The sequence below is a fragment of the Anomaloglossus baeobatrachus genome, chromosome 7, assembly GCF_048569485.1.
Source record: "Anomaloglossus baeobatrachus isolate aAnoBae1 chromosome 7, aAnoBae1.hap1, whole genome shotgun sequence".
In the NCBI taxonomy this organism is placed as follows: domain Eukaryota; kingdom Metazoa; phylum Chordata; class Amphibia; order Anura; family Aromobatidae; genus Anomaloglossus; species Anomaloglossus baeobatrachus.
Window position 1 is genome coordinate 20,511,968 of NC_134359.1, and position 16,597 is coordinate 20,528,564.

General features: G+C 51.0%; 1 protein-coding gene across 3 annotated transcripts in view; it reads right to left on the reverse strand.

Annotated features, from left to right (window-relative positions):
* STK11IP (serine/threonine kinase 11 interacting protein) overlaps positions 1–16,386 on the reverse strand; it is a 44,993-nt gene extending 28,607 nt beyond the window's left edge. Inside the window, exons 1-13 of one of the 3 annotated variants that reach the window (XM_075317129.1) lie at positions 16,124–16,386; positions 10,476–10,540; positions 8,826–9,025; positions 8,466–8,540; positions 7,877–7,972; positions 5,722–5,829; positions 4,367–4,438; positions 4,162–4,291; positions 3,982–4,085; positions 2,957–3,043; positions 2,836–2,877; positions 2,048–2,191; positions 4–76 (exon numbers count right to left, since the gene is read on the reverse strand). In XM_075317129.1, coding sequence (XP_075173244.1) covers positions 4–76; positions 2,048–2,191; positions 2,836–2,877; positions 2,957–3,043; positions 3,982–4,085; positions 4,162–4,291; positions 4,367–4,438; positions 5,722–5,829; positions 7,877–7,972; positions 8,466–8,540; positions 8,826–9,025; positions 10,476–10,540; positions 16,124–16,236 — 1,309 coding nt within the window. In that variant the 5' untranslated portion in view covers positions 16,237–16,386. Of the gene's footprint in view, positions 1–3; positions 77–2,047; positions 2,192–2,835; positions 2,878–2,956; positions 3,044–3,981; positions 4,086–4,161; positions 4,292–4,366; positions 4,439–5,721; positions 5,830–7,876; positions 7,973–8,465; positions 8,541–8,825; positions 9,026–10,475; positions 10,549–16,123 lie in introns of all 3 variants that reach the window. The other 2 variants (XM_075317132.1, XM_075317131.1) reach the window with 2 other exon arrangements.
* Positions 16,387–16,597: the final 211 nt, after the last annotated feature.

The window sequence follows — 16,597 nt, forward strand, 5'->3', positions numbered from 1 at the left end:
GACCGGTGGTCGGTTGGCTCCGCTGTTCACATTCACTGTCGCTGCGCTCAGAGATGCTCGGTCTGCGGACTTTAACCTGCAAAGTCAAGAAAGGAAGGAGGGGGAAAAAAAAAAAAAAAAAAAAAAAAAAAAAAATTATGGAAGTGACACACACACACACACGAGAAAGTATTCATCCCCCTTGAATTTTTCACCCTTTTCCCACATTTCAGGCTTCAAATATAAAAGATAAAAATGTTAATGTTCTGGGGAAGAATCAACAACAAGTGACAATTGTGAAGATGAAGGAAATTTATTGCTTATTTTAAATTTTAGTAAAAAAAAAATAACTGAAAATTGGGGCGTGCAATATTATTCATCCCCTGTAACTTAATACTTTGTAGCGCCCCATTTTGCTGCGATTACAGCTGCAGTCGCTTGGGGGATGTGTCTATCAGTTTTGCACATGGAGAGGCTGAAATTCTCGCCCGTTCTTCCTTTGTAAATAGCTGGAGCTGAGTGAGGTTGGATGGAGGCGTTTGTGAACAGCAGTTTTCAGCTTTTTCCACAGGCTCTCTATTGGGTTCAGGTCTGGACTGTGACTTGGCCATTCTAACACCTGGATACATTTATTTCTGAACCATTCCATTGTAGATTTTGCTTTATGTTTGGGATCATTGTCTTGTTGGAAGACAATCTCCGTCCCAGTCTCTGGTCTTTTGCAGACTCCAACAGGTTTTCTTCAATTATGATCCTATATTTGGCTCCATCCATCTTCCCATCAATTTAACCATCTTCCCTGTCCCTGCTGAAGAAAAGCAGGCCCAAACCATGATGCTGCCTCCACCATGATTGACAGTGGGGATGGTGTGGCTTGTGGCAAACTTTAAACAACACTTTTTATGGATATCTTCGAGAAATGGCTTTTTGCCACTCTTCCATAAAGGCCAGATGTGTGCAGTATACGACTGATTGTTGTCCTATGGACAGACTCTCCCACCTCAGCTGTAGATCTCTGCAGATCATCCAGAGTGATCATGGGCCTCTTGGCTGCATCTCTGATGTCTTCTCCTTGTGTGAGATGACACTTTGGATGGACGGCCGGGTCTTGGTAGATTTGCAGTGGTATGATACTCCTTCCATTACAATATGATCGCTTGCACAGTGCTTCTTGGGATGTTTAAAGTATTGGAAAACTTTTTGTAACAAAATCCAGTTTAAACTTCTCCACAACAGTATCCTGGACCTGCCTGTTGTGTTCCTTGGTCTTCATGATGCTCTCTGTGCTTTATACAGAACATGAGACTATCACAGAGCAGGTGCATTATACGGAGACTTGATTACACACAGGGGCTTATATTCATCATCATCAGTCATTTAGGACAACATTGGACCATTCAGAGATCCTCAATCAACTTCTGGAGTGAGTTTGCTGCACTGAAAGTAAAGGGGATGAATAATATTGCACAACCCAGTTTTCAGGTTATTGTTGATTCTTCACCAGAACATTATAATTTTTATCTGTATGTTTGAAGCCTGAAATGTGGGACAAGGTTGAAAAATTAAATGGGGCCGATACTTTCGCAAGGCACTGTAATATTTGTAATATATATTACATACATACACACACAATTTTTTTTATTGTCTACAATCTGCTGCCTAGCTGACCGACCACCGCTGGCGTCTTGCTTGTAAATCGCCGCAATGAACCTGTCTGGGGCAGGTTCCACACAGGGCTTGTAAGCGCAGTAGAAAGACAGCTTGTAAGCCCTGTGCACGTGCTGCCGTCTAGCAGCGGTGGTCGGTCTCCTAGGCAATGAGATGTAAAGAAAGAAAAAAAGTGTTAATAATATCTCAAGAACAGCTGCAATCTTTAATAAGTAAATTGCAGGACTGCCTGTATTTATCAGCAATATCCATCTATGGGATTAACCCTTTAAGCATATTGTTTTTATCTATTTCCTGTGGATAGACAGAGGGCACGTTGTATAAACGCCGCCCAGTACAAGGCCGGGTGGAGACCACCGATGTCCTACGACCCTGTGCATTGCTTAAGTCTGCACCCCACCTTGGACTTCTCGCGGGGGAGGCGCTTCTTGGCGGCCTTCTCAGAGGTGGAGCAGCTGTCGGTCAGGTCTCCGGTGCAGGAACTTTCCGTTGCAGAGTTATACGGCTGAGGAATGATTATCCTCTCTCTTAACACAGGTGTCGTCTGTCAGGGGGACAAGATCGTCATGTAAGGGTTAAAGGGGTTCTCCACCCAAAGAATAAACAACATTCAAGACTGGAGCCATCATCGCCCCTACTACAGTGGCCTCTGCCACCACGGTCCTGGCCCTACCGCCAAACAGCAGCTGTCAGGTCACGGGTGGTCGGTGGAGTCACCCGGATGGTGGAGCGGGGAGAGAGGTGCAGGGGAAAATATAAATAAAAATATTTATATTTATATATATATTTATATATATATATATATATATATATATATATATATATATATATATATATATATATATATATATATATATATATATATATATATATATATATATATATATATATATATATATATATATATATATATATATATATATATATATATATATATATATATATATATATATATACACACATATATATACACACACATAATATATATATATATATATATATATATATCCGCTCCTGCTTACCATGATTTTCTACTGGGCTTGTGCTTGCATAATGAAAGTAATACAAACAAGCAAAGCTGCAGTGGAAAGCATGGGGGACAGACCTGTAAATACACAATGCGGCCAAGCTGCAGTCACTGATCGCAGTGTGAAATCTGCGATATTTACAGAAACTCCATAAACTCACCATTTTCTCCAGTACAGATAGCGGCAGCCCATCCAGTAAAACCTGACAAGAAAGAAGAGATGAGGATAAAACCTACAGCATCTCATACGAGAAGACAGATATAATCTGAGCAGTTACTCACCTTGTCCGAGGCTTTGCGAGACAGGTGCTGGGCTGCGAACACCCGATAGTCCTTGTGGAAACACAAAGGGTTCCCCTTCATATATAGCTGTGAATACAAAGAGCATTGAGAATCTGGAATATCCCTTTAAAATGAAAAAAGTTCATATACCACCACTAGGTGGCGCTCCCTGTATACAGAGATACATTATAAGATCCTGTCTGCAGCCACCACTAGGGGGAGCTCCGTGTATACAGAGATACATGATAAGATCCTGTCTACAGCCACCACTAGGGGGAGCTCCCTGTATACAGAGATACATGATAAGATCCTGCGTGCAGCCACCACTAGGGGGAGCTCCGTGTATACAGAGATACATGATAAGATTCTGTCTGCAGCTATCACTAGGGGGAGCTCCCTGTATACAGAGATACATGATAAGATCCTGTCTGCAGCCACCACTAGGGGGAGCTCCCTGTATACAGAGATACATGATAAGATTCTGTCTGCAGCCACCACTAAGGGGAGCTCCCTGTATACAGAGATACATGATAAGATTCTGTCTGCAGCCACCACTAAGGGGAGCTCCCTGTATACAGAGATACATGATAAGATCCTGTCTGCAGCCACCACTAGGGGGAGATCCCTGTTTACAGAGATACATGAAAAGATCCTGTCTGCAGCCACCACTAGGGGGAGCTCCCTGTATACAGAGATACATGATAAGATCCTGTCTGCAGCCACCACTAGGGGGAGCTCCCTGTATACAGAGATACATGATAAGATCCTGTCTGCAGCCACCACTAGGGGGAGCTCCCTGTATACAGAGATACATGATAAGATCCTGTCTGCAGCCACCACTAGGGGGAGCTCCCTGTATACAGAGATACATGATAAGATCCTGTCTGCAGCCACCACTAGGGGGAGCTCCCTGTATACAGAGATACATGATAAGATTCTGTCTGCAGCCACCACTAGGGGGAGCTCCCTGTACACAGAGACCCCTATAATGAGTTTGGCGGAGTATTGTGTGAAGTGGGCATTACCTTCCTGAGGTTTTCCATGTGAGCAAGTCCTGTGAGCTGCGAGTGCTTCACTAGGAGGTTGTAGGACAGATCCAGGTGCTGGAGGTTGCGCAGATGTTCCAGTCCTAAAGAGGGAAGGAAAAATAAATAAAAATGGGCTGTGTAGTAAACCGCGCGGTTGGGCCATACGGGTGCACTCACCGCTGGTGCTGGACAGCATGTTGTGTGCCAGGATGAGGGTGTGGAGCTGCGCCGAGGAGGAGAAGCTCAGCTCCGGGATGGACGGCAGACGGTTGTAGCTGAGGTTCAGGATCTGGAGCTCCGAGAGAACCTGCGAAGAAGAGACGTGAGCGGCAAGAAAGATGGCGCCCGACCCCCGACGGTGCAAAAAGCGAAGAGGACGCACCTTCAAATACGAGCCGCAGTCTTTGAGGTAATTATGGCTCAGGTCCAGGACCCTCAGGCTGTTCAATAATTCCTGGGGGGGGGGGGGGGGGAAGGATGGAATGGGGTGGGGTGGGGGGGGGGGGGGGGGTAACAAAAAAAAAAAAAAAACACGCATCAATCAATAGAACATGTCCGACCTAAAACGCCACCGATACATTTTACCATCCCAACCTCCATCCTGGGCTCGTTATTTCTTGGAGCAATTAACCATTTATTATGTAATGTAATAGTTTCCAGTCTGGAGAAACGGACCCATCAGGGGTAGAACGCTCCTCCATGACGGTCTGCTACAATGTATCAGTGCAGGGAACGTCCGGAACGCCAGGATCAGGCTCTGTAGTCACAGGCTTCGGATGGAAGCGGAAATATAAGGAGGCAAAGTCTATGAAAAGTCGGCAGAAGTCTGCGACCTACAATGATGGAACGGCAACGGTCTGCGGGGGAAGGGCGGCTTATCAGGGGAAAGTGCGAAATGTCAAGATGTCCGGTGGTCTCTTATCTGACCACGCACACTCCCCTCCCCTCCCCCCCTTCTCACATGCAGGCCGGGGTCAGGGAGATAGCATAACCCAAGACTTCCCCATTCTGCACAATACAAAGTTCATTGCAGACATCGTCACTGAGAAACGGGAGTCATCTGTGCGACCACAGGTGGGCCGACAGCACAGGTATCCCCCCCAACATATACCCCTGTGCGACCATAGGTGGGCCGACAGCACAGGTATCCCCCCCAACATATACCCCTGTGCGACCATAGGTGGGCCGACAGCACAGGTATCCCCCCCAACATATACCCCTGTGCGACCATAGGTGGGCCGTCAGCACAGGTATCCCCTCACATATACCCCTGTGTGACCACAGGTGGGCCGACAGCACAGGTATCCCCCCCAACATATACCCCTGTGCGACCATAGGTGGGCCGTCAGCACAGGTATCCCCTCACATATACCCCTGTGTGACCACAGGTGGGCCGACAGCACAGGTATCCCCCCCAACATATACCCCTGTGCGACCATAGGTAGGCCGATAGCACAGGTATCCCCCCACATATACCCAAGTGTGACTATAGGTGGGCCAATAGCACAGGTATCCCCCCACATATACCCAGTGTGACCATAGGTGGTCCAATAGCACAGGTATCCCCCCACATATACCCAGTGTGTGACCATAGGTGGGCCAATAGCACAGGTATCCCCCCACATATACCCAGTGTGTGACCATAGGTGGGCCAATAGCACAGGTATCCCCCCACATATACCCCATGTGACTATAGGTGGGCCGACATCCCCCACATACACCCCCGGCAGCACTCACCAGGGACTGGTCCAAATTGTGGATCTTGTTGTGGCTGAAATCCAGAGTGTGAAGCTCCAGCCACGGCAAAGCGGAGCTCAGATCCCCACCGCAAAGAGAGATCACCTCCTGCCGGAGAAACCACAGAAAGGGTGAAATATAAGAACTATCAGGCCAATGTATGAAGCCCCTGGATTCAGTTTTCTCCTCCTTCAGTCCCATCACCCCAGTATATAACCTCCGTCCCCCCCCCCGCTATGTTGGCCTACACTGTATAACCTCCGTCCTGCCCTCCATTGCCCCCCCCCACCGGTGTAAAACCTCCGTGCTCTTAATTGCCCTCTGTATATAACCTACCGCCCCCCCCTTCATTGCCGCAAGTATTTAACCTCCTGCCCCTATCAGTGCTGCAGAGCTCACCGATACCAGCGCCTCCTGTACTAGGAGCCACCGGGGTAACAAGTTCGTTTATGACATTTCTCCTCCTGAATCTTCCCCATCACCTGTGAGTGATATTACTGAGAAGTGGAAGGAACCGCAGCAACTCAGCACGGAGTGGAGACCCCGTAATGTTACAGATCGGGGGGTAGAAAAATGATCCACTGCTCTTCTGACCACATAACTGCAGAGTCCAGACCTCCTCTAGTAACATCAAAAACACTGCACCCGCTGGAGCTTCACAGCTGAGCAGCTGCAACCGGACATCACCAAGCCCAACGCCGAGGCGCCGTACATCACCAAGCCCAACGCCGAGGCGCCGTACATCACCAAGCCCAATGCCGAGCCATACATCACCAAGCACAATGCCGAGCCATACATCACCAAGCCCAATGCCGAGCCGTACATCACCAAGCCCAATGCCGAGCCGTACATCACCAAGCCCAATGCCGAGCCGTACATCACCAAGCCCAATGCCGAGCCGTACATCACCAAGCCCAATGCCGAGCCGTACATCACCAAGCCCAATGCCGAGCCGTACATCACCAAGCCCAATGCCGAGCCGTACATCACCAAGCCCAATGCCGAGCCATACATCACCAAGCCCAATGCCGAGCCATACATCACCAAGCCCAATGCCGAGCCATACATCACCAAGCCCAATGCCGAGCCATACATCACCAAGCCCAATGCCGAGCCATACATCACCAAGCCCAATGCCGAGCCATACATCACCAAGCCCAATGCCGAGCCGCACGTCACCGAGCCCAATGCCGAGCCATACATCACCGAGCCCAATGCAGAGCCGTACATCACCAAGCCCAATGCAGAGCCGTACATCACCAAGCCCAATGCAGAGCCGTACATCACCAAGCACAATGCCGAGCTGTACATCACCGAGCCCAATGCCGAGCTGTACATCACCGAGCCCAATGCCGAGGCGCCGTACATCACCAAGCCCAATGCCGAGCCGTACATCACTGAGCCCAATGCCGAGCCGTACATCACCAAGCACAATGCCGAGCCGTACATCACCGAGCCCAATGCCGAGCTGTACATCACCGAGCCCAATGCCGAGGCGCCGTACATCACCAAGCCCAATGCCGAGCCGTACATCACTGAGCCCAATGCCGAGCCGTACATCACCAAGCACAATGCCGAGCCGTACATCACTGAGCCCAATGCAGAGCCGTACATCACCAAGCACAATGCAGAGCCGTACATCACCAAGCACAATGCCGAGCCGTACATCACTGAGCCCAATGCAGAGCCGTACATCACCAAGCACAATGCCGAGCCGTACATCACCAAGCACAATGCCGAGCCATACATCACCAAGCACAATGCCGAGCCGTATGTCACCATAAATAATGCAGGGGTTGAATATCAGTTCTGACCCGATACTTCCTACAACTGGAGGTTTGCTATGTCCAGTCTCATTTGTTGAAAACACAAATCACTATCTGTCCTATTAGTTGTTACAATGTGTCAGGTCCATGCGTTGTATAGACTGGACAGATGGTAACAAACACCCAGTTTTGTAAAGATATTTTATAAGCTTCAGAGTGTACAGAAGAATGGTCACATTCATTGACCGCAAACAGGGATTGGGAAAAGAGGGAGAAAGTGGAGCACAAATATTAGTAGAAAGTTGCAAACCTTCTCATCCACCTGCGCAGTTATTTGCATTATTTTGTGCACCCCTCCGTATATGTACAATACAGAAATCCCCACTCACCTCCAAGCTGGAGACGCAGCGAGAGCAGATGAGGACCTCCAGCTGTGAATAGACCCCTCGGAGGCCACGCAGACAATGCGGGGGGAGACATCGCAGCTGCAAGAGGGAAAATCAGTGCAGAAGGGTCAAATACTAACACAACCGTATACAGAAAGCTCCACCTAGTGGTGACTGCAGGAAAAGAGTAATGTCCACGGAGCTCCGGGTCAGAAAACCAGAACTCCGACTACCGGAAATTCTGCAGAACGAGCAACTACAAGGTGGACGTCTTTCCCTCATCTGGCATCAATAAGAGCAGACAAGTGCCGGATTATCAGACATTCCAGAGCACTGGACATTGCGCCAGGAGAGCATAGCCTGGAGTACTGATCCTGTGGCTTGTTAACATCTTATAGACTGACAATTTTTCTTCCAAGAGACATTTTTTTTTTTTTTTTTTAAGCCTTCCGCAGCCATCGCTGTGTGAGGTTTGTGCTTTTTGTTGCATTTTTAGCGGCGGAGCATCATGTGTCTATACTGAGCACAGCACCGCCACCAGGCCATTAGAGGTATTACACCATCAGCTTATATTTCAGACTATAATTCTCACCTCCAAATATCTTAACGACTTAAAGGGAAATATATTCACATCACACGGGAGGGGACCGTCCGGAGGGTGGACAATCTGCAGAAACAAGAGACACAAGAACGTGATGATTCGGGTAAATGCGCTTCCTCCTGCCCCCGAGTGATATCGCACGGCGTCAGGTTTCCAGTAAACCACAAGCTGTGACATTATTACACCGCGATTGTACAGAGATTCATCTTGTGCAATAGGTGACGCGATAGCGTAGCGGCATATAGTTACAGTCATGGCGGGGCCGTGACTCTAGGTACAAGACGCCGCCACGTATGACACCTGGAGGAGCGAGATGGATCTGATACAAGAAGGAAATCATGAGGAACGAACCATCAGGGAAGGAGTTTTTTGTAGGACATCGAGCAGGAACTGGGCCTTTAGGATGGGGGTGTTGTCAGTCGGGTGAGAGGGAAGCGCCTGGAACCCAATTCCCGGTCCTCGCGGAAATAGCTGTTCGAACAGGCGGCTGACGACTTGTAGGCATGGGGTGATGAGAGACAGGATGTGGCTGCCGTCCAGAACCGTGTCCCCTGGAAAAACAAGAGGACTTTACTGACCGACACACAGGAGCTAAGTGTATTGAGGCAATCCTCCATGCATGGAGGACATCAGGACCATTCAACTCCAGCCGGTCATCTCATCCAAGGACCTCCACAGACACCCTGCATGGAGGACATCAGGACCACCGCAACTCCTGCAGCCCATCTCATTCAGGGACCTCCCCAGACACCAGGAATGGAGGACATCAGGACCGCCCTAACTTCTGTGGCCCATCTCATCCAGGGACCTCCACAGACACCCTGCATGGAGGACATCAGGACCACCCCAACTCCAGCCGGTCATCTCATCCGAGGACCTCCACAGACACCCTGCATGGAGGACATCAGGACCACCCCAACTCCTGCAGCACATCTTATTCAGGGACCTCCACAGAGACACCCTACATGAAGGGCATCACGCCCACCTTAACTCCTGTGGCCCATCTCATCCAGGGACCTCCCCAGACGACCTACATGGAGGACATCATGACCGCCCCAACTTCTGCAGGTAATCTCATCCAGGGACCTGCAATGAGGACATCAGGACCGCCCCAACTTCTGCAGGTCATCTCATCCAGGGACCTGCATGGAGGACATCAGGACCGCCCCAACGTCTGCAGGTAATCTCATCCAGGGACCTGCATGGAGGACATCAGGACCGCCCCAACTTCTGCAGGTCATCTCATCCGTGGAGCTCCACAGAGACACCAAGCATGGAGGACATCACGCCCACCCTAACTCCTGCCGTCCATCTCATCCAGGGTCCTCCCCAGACACAAGGCATGAAGGACATCAAGACCGCCTTAACTTCTGTGGCCCATCTCATCTAGGGACATCCACAGACAGCCTGCATGAAGGACATCAGGACCAAGCAAACTCCTGCCGTGCACACCACCTTACATGGATACATTGGACACCATCGAAACCCACCCCACTCAGGAACCTACAAAGACACCCTGAATGGAAATCTGGATACTATCTTATGAACCCTGAGAACACCCAACCCTGGGTCCTTCAGAATGCAACCCAGCCACAGCCATCTCTTCTGCAGAACAAGCAGCACACCTTTCCTGGGGACTCCGAGCACTACCTCCACCCTGACACCTGGAGTCCACCTCATCCAGGTACCTCGAGTCAATATTCCCCGAGATCCCACAGAACCACCACCTGGACTGACATAATTCATAATACATAAGGTGACCCCCTAAAATTGACCTTGCCCACAGACCCCACAGCTTTCTCCCTGCACCCAAACCCTAGTAATACAACTCATCTAGAGTCGACCTCTCCAATGGTCACCCTTTTCCCCGCAGATTACTGCCCCCACTATCTGTAGAATAAGCTTCTGCACCTGGGCACACAAGAGCCTGCACCCCCCTGAATGTGATTACGTTGAGCCCCATTGCCCGGGGGCGCTCACCAGTCCAATCTATGCACCTACCATGGTCCTGTAGTAGTTGAGCGATGCCGTGCACCATGGACTCCGGGGTCTCCGTCTTCATGTACCTGAAAAACTGTTATTAAATTGTGCTCCGTGTAAACACAGAAAGAACAGAAACAGTCGGCTGTGTTCATCGAGCGGGCGCCAAATACACCGACGTCAGATCCCCGCGCACCACTCCGAAATGATGGAGATTGTGTGGAGGAGCTGCTACCACGACCGCTGCCGGATACCACGTGACTGCCGGGTCTCGGAGCAGATGTCTTCCATCCTAGTCAAACATGTCCATGTGCAGATTTTGGGTTGATATTACAATTCTGGGGTTGCCCCAAGCCCAAAACTTCCAGAGAAGCGATTAGGATCCCTGGTGAGCCGGGTCCCTGTGGTGCGGCTGAAGCTTTTATATCTATGTGGGCGCAGTCACTGCACCTCCCCGTTAGCACCTCTTTGTTAATGAGTGACATTTGCTCTTCCTCTCCTTATCTCCTCGCTCACAGTCACGCGGAGATTATTAGCTTGGACTGTCCATATTATGGGGGGGGAAATAACTCCCTAACCTCTTTCGGGGGAGGGGGTGTTCAACCGCTGGGACTCCAAGAAAGAGGCCATGGACCCCTGTGTGGAGCAGATGTGCCAATCACCCCATCCATCATCTATGGGACTGCTGGAAATAGCGCCGCACTTGTCAGTCCCATAGGCAATGAATGGAGTGGAGGATCCGCAGGCACCTCTGCTCCACACAGGAGACCCCCTTTCTTGGGATCGTAATGGTCGACCCCCACCTGATCCTTATTATTGGAACATATTTAAAGGGGTTTTCTGAGTTAGGCTATGTGCGCACGCTGCGTTTTTTTTTTTAAGCTGCGTTTTAGGACGCTAAAAAAATGCACAAAAACGCATAAAAACGCACCCGCGGCAAAAACGCGCAAAAAACTCAAAGGTGTTTTGCTGCGTTTTTGATCCCTGCGTTTTTCCAATGCATTAAATGGGGGAAAATGAAGAAAAGCGCAGGAAATAATTGACATGTCCATTTTTTTAAGCTCAAAAGCGCAGCTAAAAAAAAAAAAAAAAAAAAAAAAAAAAAAAAAAAAAAAAGTTGTGTGCGGACAGCAAAAATGAAAACTCAGACTTTGCTGGGGAAGCAAAGTCATGCAGTTTTGAGGCCAAAAACGCACCCGAAAAACGCGCAAAAACGCTGCGAAAAACGCACTGTGCGCACATAAGCTTAGGCTATGTGCACACCGTGCATTTTTCGCGGCGTTTTTGGCCTCAAAACTGCATGACTTTGCTTCCCCAGCAAAGTGTATGGGTATTCATTTTTTCCTGTCCGCACACAACTTTTTTTTTTTAAGCTCAAAAAAAAAAAAAAAAAAAAAAAAAAAAGGGACATGTCAATTCTTTATTGCGTTTTTCTGCGGTTTACCCCCATGCAATGCATTGGAAAAACGCAGCAAAGCGCAGAGATCAAAAACGCAGCAAAACGCACCAAAAACGCGTGCGTTTTTTTGCCGCGGGTGCGTCAAAAAAACGCAGCGTGTGCACATAGCCTTAGGGGTGCTTCACACATAGCGAGATTGCTACCGAAATCGCTGCTACGGCACGGTTTTGGTGACGCAACAGTGACCTCATTAGCGATCTCGCTGTGTGTGACACTGAGCAGCGATCTGGCCCCTGCTGTGAGATCGCTGCTCGTTACACACAGCCCTGGTTCGTTTTCTTCAAAGGCGCTCTCCCACTGTGACACACACATCGCTGTGTGTGACAACGAGAGAGCGACAAATGAAGCGAGCAGGGAGCAGGAGCCGGCGTCTGGCAGCTGTGGTAAGCTGTAACCAGGGTAAACATCGGGTAACCAAGGTGGTTACCCGATATTTATCTTAGTTACCAGCCTCCGCAGCTCTCACGCTGCCTGTGCTGCCGGCTCCGGCTCTCTGCACATGTAGCTGCAGTACACATCGGGTTAATTAACCCCATGTACTGTAGCTAGGAGAGCAAGGAGCCAGCGCTAAGCAGTGTGCGCGGCTCCCTGCTCTCTGCACATGTAGCGACGTTATGACCGCTGCTGCGTCGCTGTCTTTGACAGCTAAGCAGCGATCATAACAGCGACTTTCCAGGTCGCTGTTACATCACAGAAAATGGTGACGTAACAGCGACGTCATTGTCGCTGTCGCTATGTGTGAAGCAGCCCTTATGCTGCTGCTAAAATAACAAAAGAAGGGATTCCCATCCTTTAAAAGAAACTATCAGCAGATTTCTGCAGTGTAACCTGAAGATCAGAGTCAAAACAGAGAATTCAGCTCTACAGATCTTATCTCAGTCTTTTTTTTTGTGTACCTGGAATGTTAGTTTAAGCCTCTTATCTTTATCATTAGTGGGTCTCAGGAGGGCATGAACTCTAGTGGCCCCATTCTGTGATTAGCAGCCTCTATCTATGGATATACTGAAGCCTAGTGTGGACAAAGGCAGCTCTCCCCGCTCTGCTACATAGAAAAAATAAAATCTTCCACTGTCAGAACAGATGAAGCCACTAATCTAAAGGCCACGTCACACTTAGCAACATTGCTGCTGAGGCACAACTTGCTAGTGATGTCGCTGTGTGTGACATCCAGCAACAACCTGGCCCCTGCTGTGAGGTCGTTGGTTGTTGCTGAATGTCCTGGGCCATTTTTTAGTTGTTGCTGTCCTGCTGTGAAGCACAGATCGCTGTGTGTGACAGCGAGACAGCAACAACTGAATGTGCAGGTAGCAGGAGCCGGCTTCTGCTGAGGCTGGTAACCACGGTAAACATCGGGTAACCAAGAAGCCCTGTCCTTGGTTACCCGATATTTACCTTGGTTACCAAGCGCAGCATCGCTTCCACGCGGCGCTGCTGGCTGGGGGCTGGTCACTGGTGAGATCTGCCTGTGTGACAGCTCACCAGCGACCCGTGTAGCGACGCTCCAGCGATCCCTGCCAGGTCAGGTTGCTGGTGGGATCGCTGAAGCGTCGCTTAGGTCTGACTGTGTGACATCTCACCAGCAACCTCCTAGCAACTTACCAGCGATCCCTATCAAGTTGTATCATTGTTGGGATCGCTGGTAAGTTGTTTAGTGTGACTGGGCCTTAGGGTACCTTCACACTTAGCGATGCAGCAGCGATCCGACCAGCGATCTGACCTGGTCAGGATCGCTGCTGCATCGCTACATGGTCGCTGGTGAGCTGTCAAACAGGCAGATCTCACCAGCGACCAGTGAACAGCCCCCAGCCAGCAGCGACGTGCAAGCGACGCTGCGCTTGCACGGAGCTGCCGTCTGGAAGCTGCGGAGACTGGTAACTAAGGTAAACATCGGGTATGGTTACCCGATGTTTACATTAGTTACCAGCGCACAGCTGTGTGTGCAGGGAGCAGGGAGCCGCGCACACTGAGCGCTGGCTCCTTGCTCTCCTACCATAGCTACAGTACACATCGGGTTAATTAACCCGATGTGTAATGCAGCTACATGTTCAGAGAGCAGGGAGCCGCACACACTGCTTAGCGCTGGCTCCTTGCTCTCCTAGCTGCTGTACACATCGGGTTAATTAACCCGATGTGTACAGCAGCTACATGTGCAGAGAGCCGGAGCCGGCAGCACAGGCAGCGTGAGAGCTGCAGAGGCTCGTAACTAAGGTAAATATCGGGTAACCACCTTGGTTACCCGATGTTTATCTTGGATACAGCTTACCTCAGCTGTCAGACGCCGGCTCCTGCTCCCTGCTCGCTTCATTTGTCGCTCTCTCGCTGTCACACACAGCGATCTGTGTGTCACAGCGGGAGAGCGGCTTTGAAGAAAACGAACCAGGGCTGTGTGTAACGAGCAGCGATCTCGCAGCAGGGGCCAGATCGCTGCTCAGTGTCACACACAGCGAGATCGCTAATGAGGTCACTGCTGCGTCACAAAAAGCGTGACTCAGCAGCGATCTCGGCAGCGAGCTCGCTGTGTGTGAAGCACCCCTTAAGTGATACATTATTGAACTCAGGATCTTTTTGCCTACATTTTGCTGCTTGCAGTTGAGGTAAAAAATACCTGCTGAGAGATTTCCTTTAATCCCCCTCCGTCCGTTACAGTTCCACCCCTTCCCCATCCCGTCGCAGAGATTAGCCCCCCCCTCTGGCATCTAGGCGCACAGATCTGCCCCCTCCTTTCACGTCTAGGCGCACAGATCTGCCCCCCCCCTCTGGCATTTAGGCGCACAGATCTTCCCCCTCCCCCCTCCTTATGCGTCTAGGCGCACAGATCTTCCCCCTCCCCCCTCCTTTCGCATCTAGGCGCACAGATCTGCCATCTAGGCGCACAGATCTGCCCCCCCCTCCTTTCGCGTCTAGGCGCACAGATCTGCCCCCTCCCCCCTCCTTATGCGTCTAGGCGCACAGATCTTCCCCCACCCCCCTCCTTTCGCATCTAGGCGCACAGATCTGCCCCCCCCTCCTTTCGCGTCTAGGCGCACAGATCTGCCCCCCCCCTCCTTTCGCGTCTAGGCGCACAGATCTGCCCCCCCTCTGTCATCTAGGCGCACAGATCTGCCCCCCCCCCTCCTTTCGCGTCTAGGCGCACAGATCTGCCCCCCCTCTGTCATCTAGGCGCACAGATCTGCCCCCCCTCTGTCATCTAGGCGCACAGATCTGCCCCCCCTCTGTCATCTAGGCGCACAGATCTGCCCCCCCCCTCCTTTCGCGTCTAGGCGCACAGATCTGCCCCCCCCCCCTCCTTTCGCGTCTAGGCGCACAGATCTGCCCCCCCCCTCCTTTCGCGTCTAGGCGCACAGATCTGCCCCCCCCCTCCTTTCGCGTCTAGGCGCACAGATCTGCCCCCCCCCCCCTCCTTTCGCGTCTAGGCGCACAGATCTGCCCCCCCCTCCTTTCGCGTCTAGGCGCACAGATCTGCCCCCCCCCTCCTTTCGCGTCTAGGCGCACAGATCTGCCCCCCCCCCTCCTTTCGCGTCTAGGCGCACAGATCTGCCCCCCCCCCTCCTTTCGCGTCTAGGCGCACAGATCTGCCCCCCCCCTCCTTTCGCGTCTAGGCGCACAGATCTGCCCTCCCCCCCTCCTTTCGCGTCTAGGCGCACAGATCTGCCCCCCCCTCCTTTCGCGTCTAGGCGCACAGATCTGCCCTCCCCCCCTCCTTTCGCGTCTAGGCGCACAGATCTGCCCTCCCCCCCTCCTTTCGCGTCTAGGCGCACAGATCTGCCCTCCCCCCCTCCTTTCGCGTCTAGGCGCACAGATCTGCCCCCCCCCCCCTCCTTTCGCGTCTAGGCGCACAGATCTGCCCCCCCCCTCCTTTCGCGTCTAGGCGCACAGATCTGCCCTCCCATCTGGGAACATATATTGACAGCAATCAGTAACTGAGGGAAGTATAGCAGGAGGGTAAATAACTTATTTCATTGGGAGACAATTAAAATGTGCTTTATTTTTTTTTTTTTATAATTTCCTCTTATTTGTTAGAAAAGATGCAAAGTCTGATCTTTCCTGCATGTGAATATTCCTGTAATATGAGGAGGCTGCACGGTAAATAATCGGCATTGGTCGGACGATCTCATCGCACAGTCAAATCTGCGTCACATGACAAACAAGTGACACTTTCCCCATCTAGTGACCCCAATATCGATTCTACTGCTGCCCCCATCCAGCTCACCTGCTCCGGGGCCACACGTTGCCTTTTGTCCAATGTCCGGTCACCTGCGGCTTCCTGGTGTCTTCTATCCCAAAAATGCCCCCCGGCTCCTTCCCTGTGTCCAGCAGCCGCATCGCTGCGCTGTACTCTTCCGGCTTCTGCTCTTGCTTATGGGACTGAAGCCAAACTCTAGTACACCCGCTGCCTCCGAGTCATAGAGTGTGGAAGCGACAGTACAGTACAGCGGCCCGTCACCTGACATGTACCATAGAGTCGGCTAACTGACACAAACCGTGCACCAGAGAAAGCGGCACCAGAGAGAGGAGAGAGACGGAGAAAGCGCGTCCTGTATGTTAGCCCGTCTCCTGTTGTTTACCATCGAGTTGCGCAAATCAAAGAAGAACCTAAACCTCCCCAAGATCATAGAGAGGCGCGCAGGAGAGCAAGAGCAGGTGTAATTCTGTCCCCTCCCCTGTTAGCTACCATAGAGTTCTT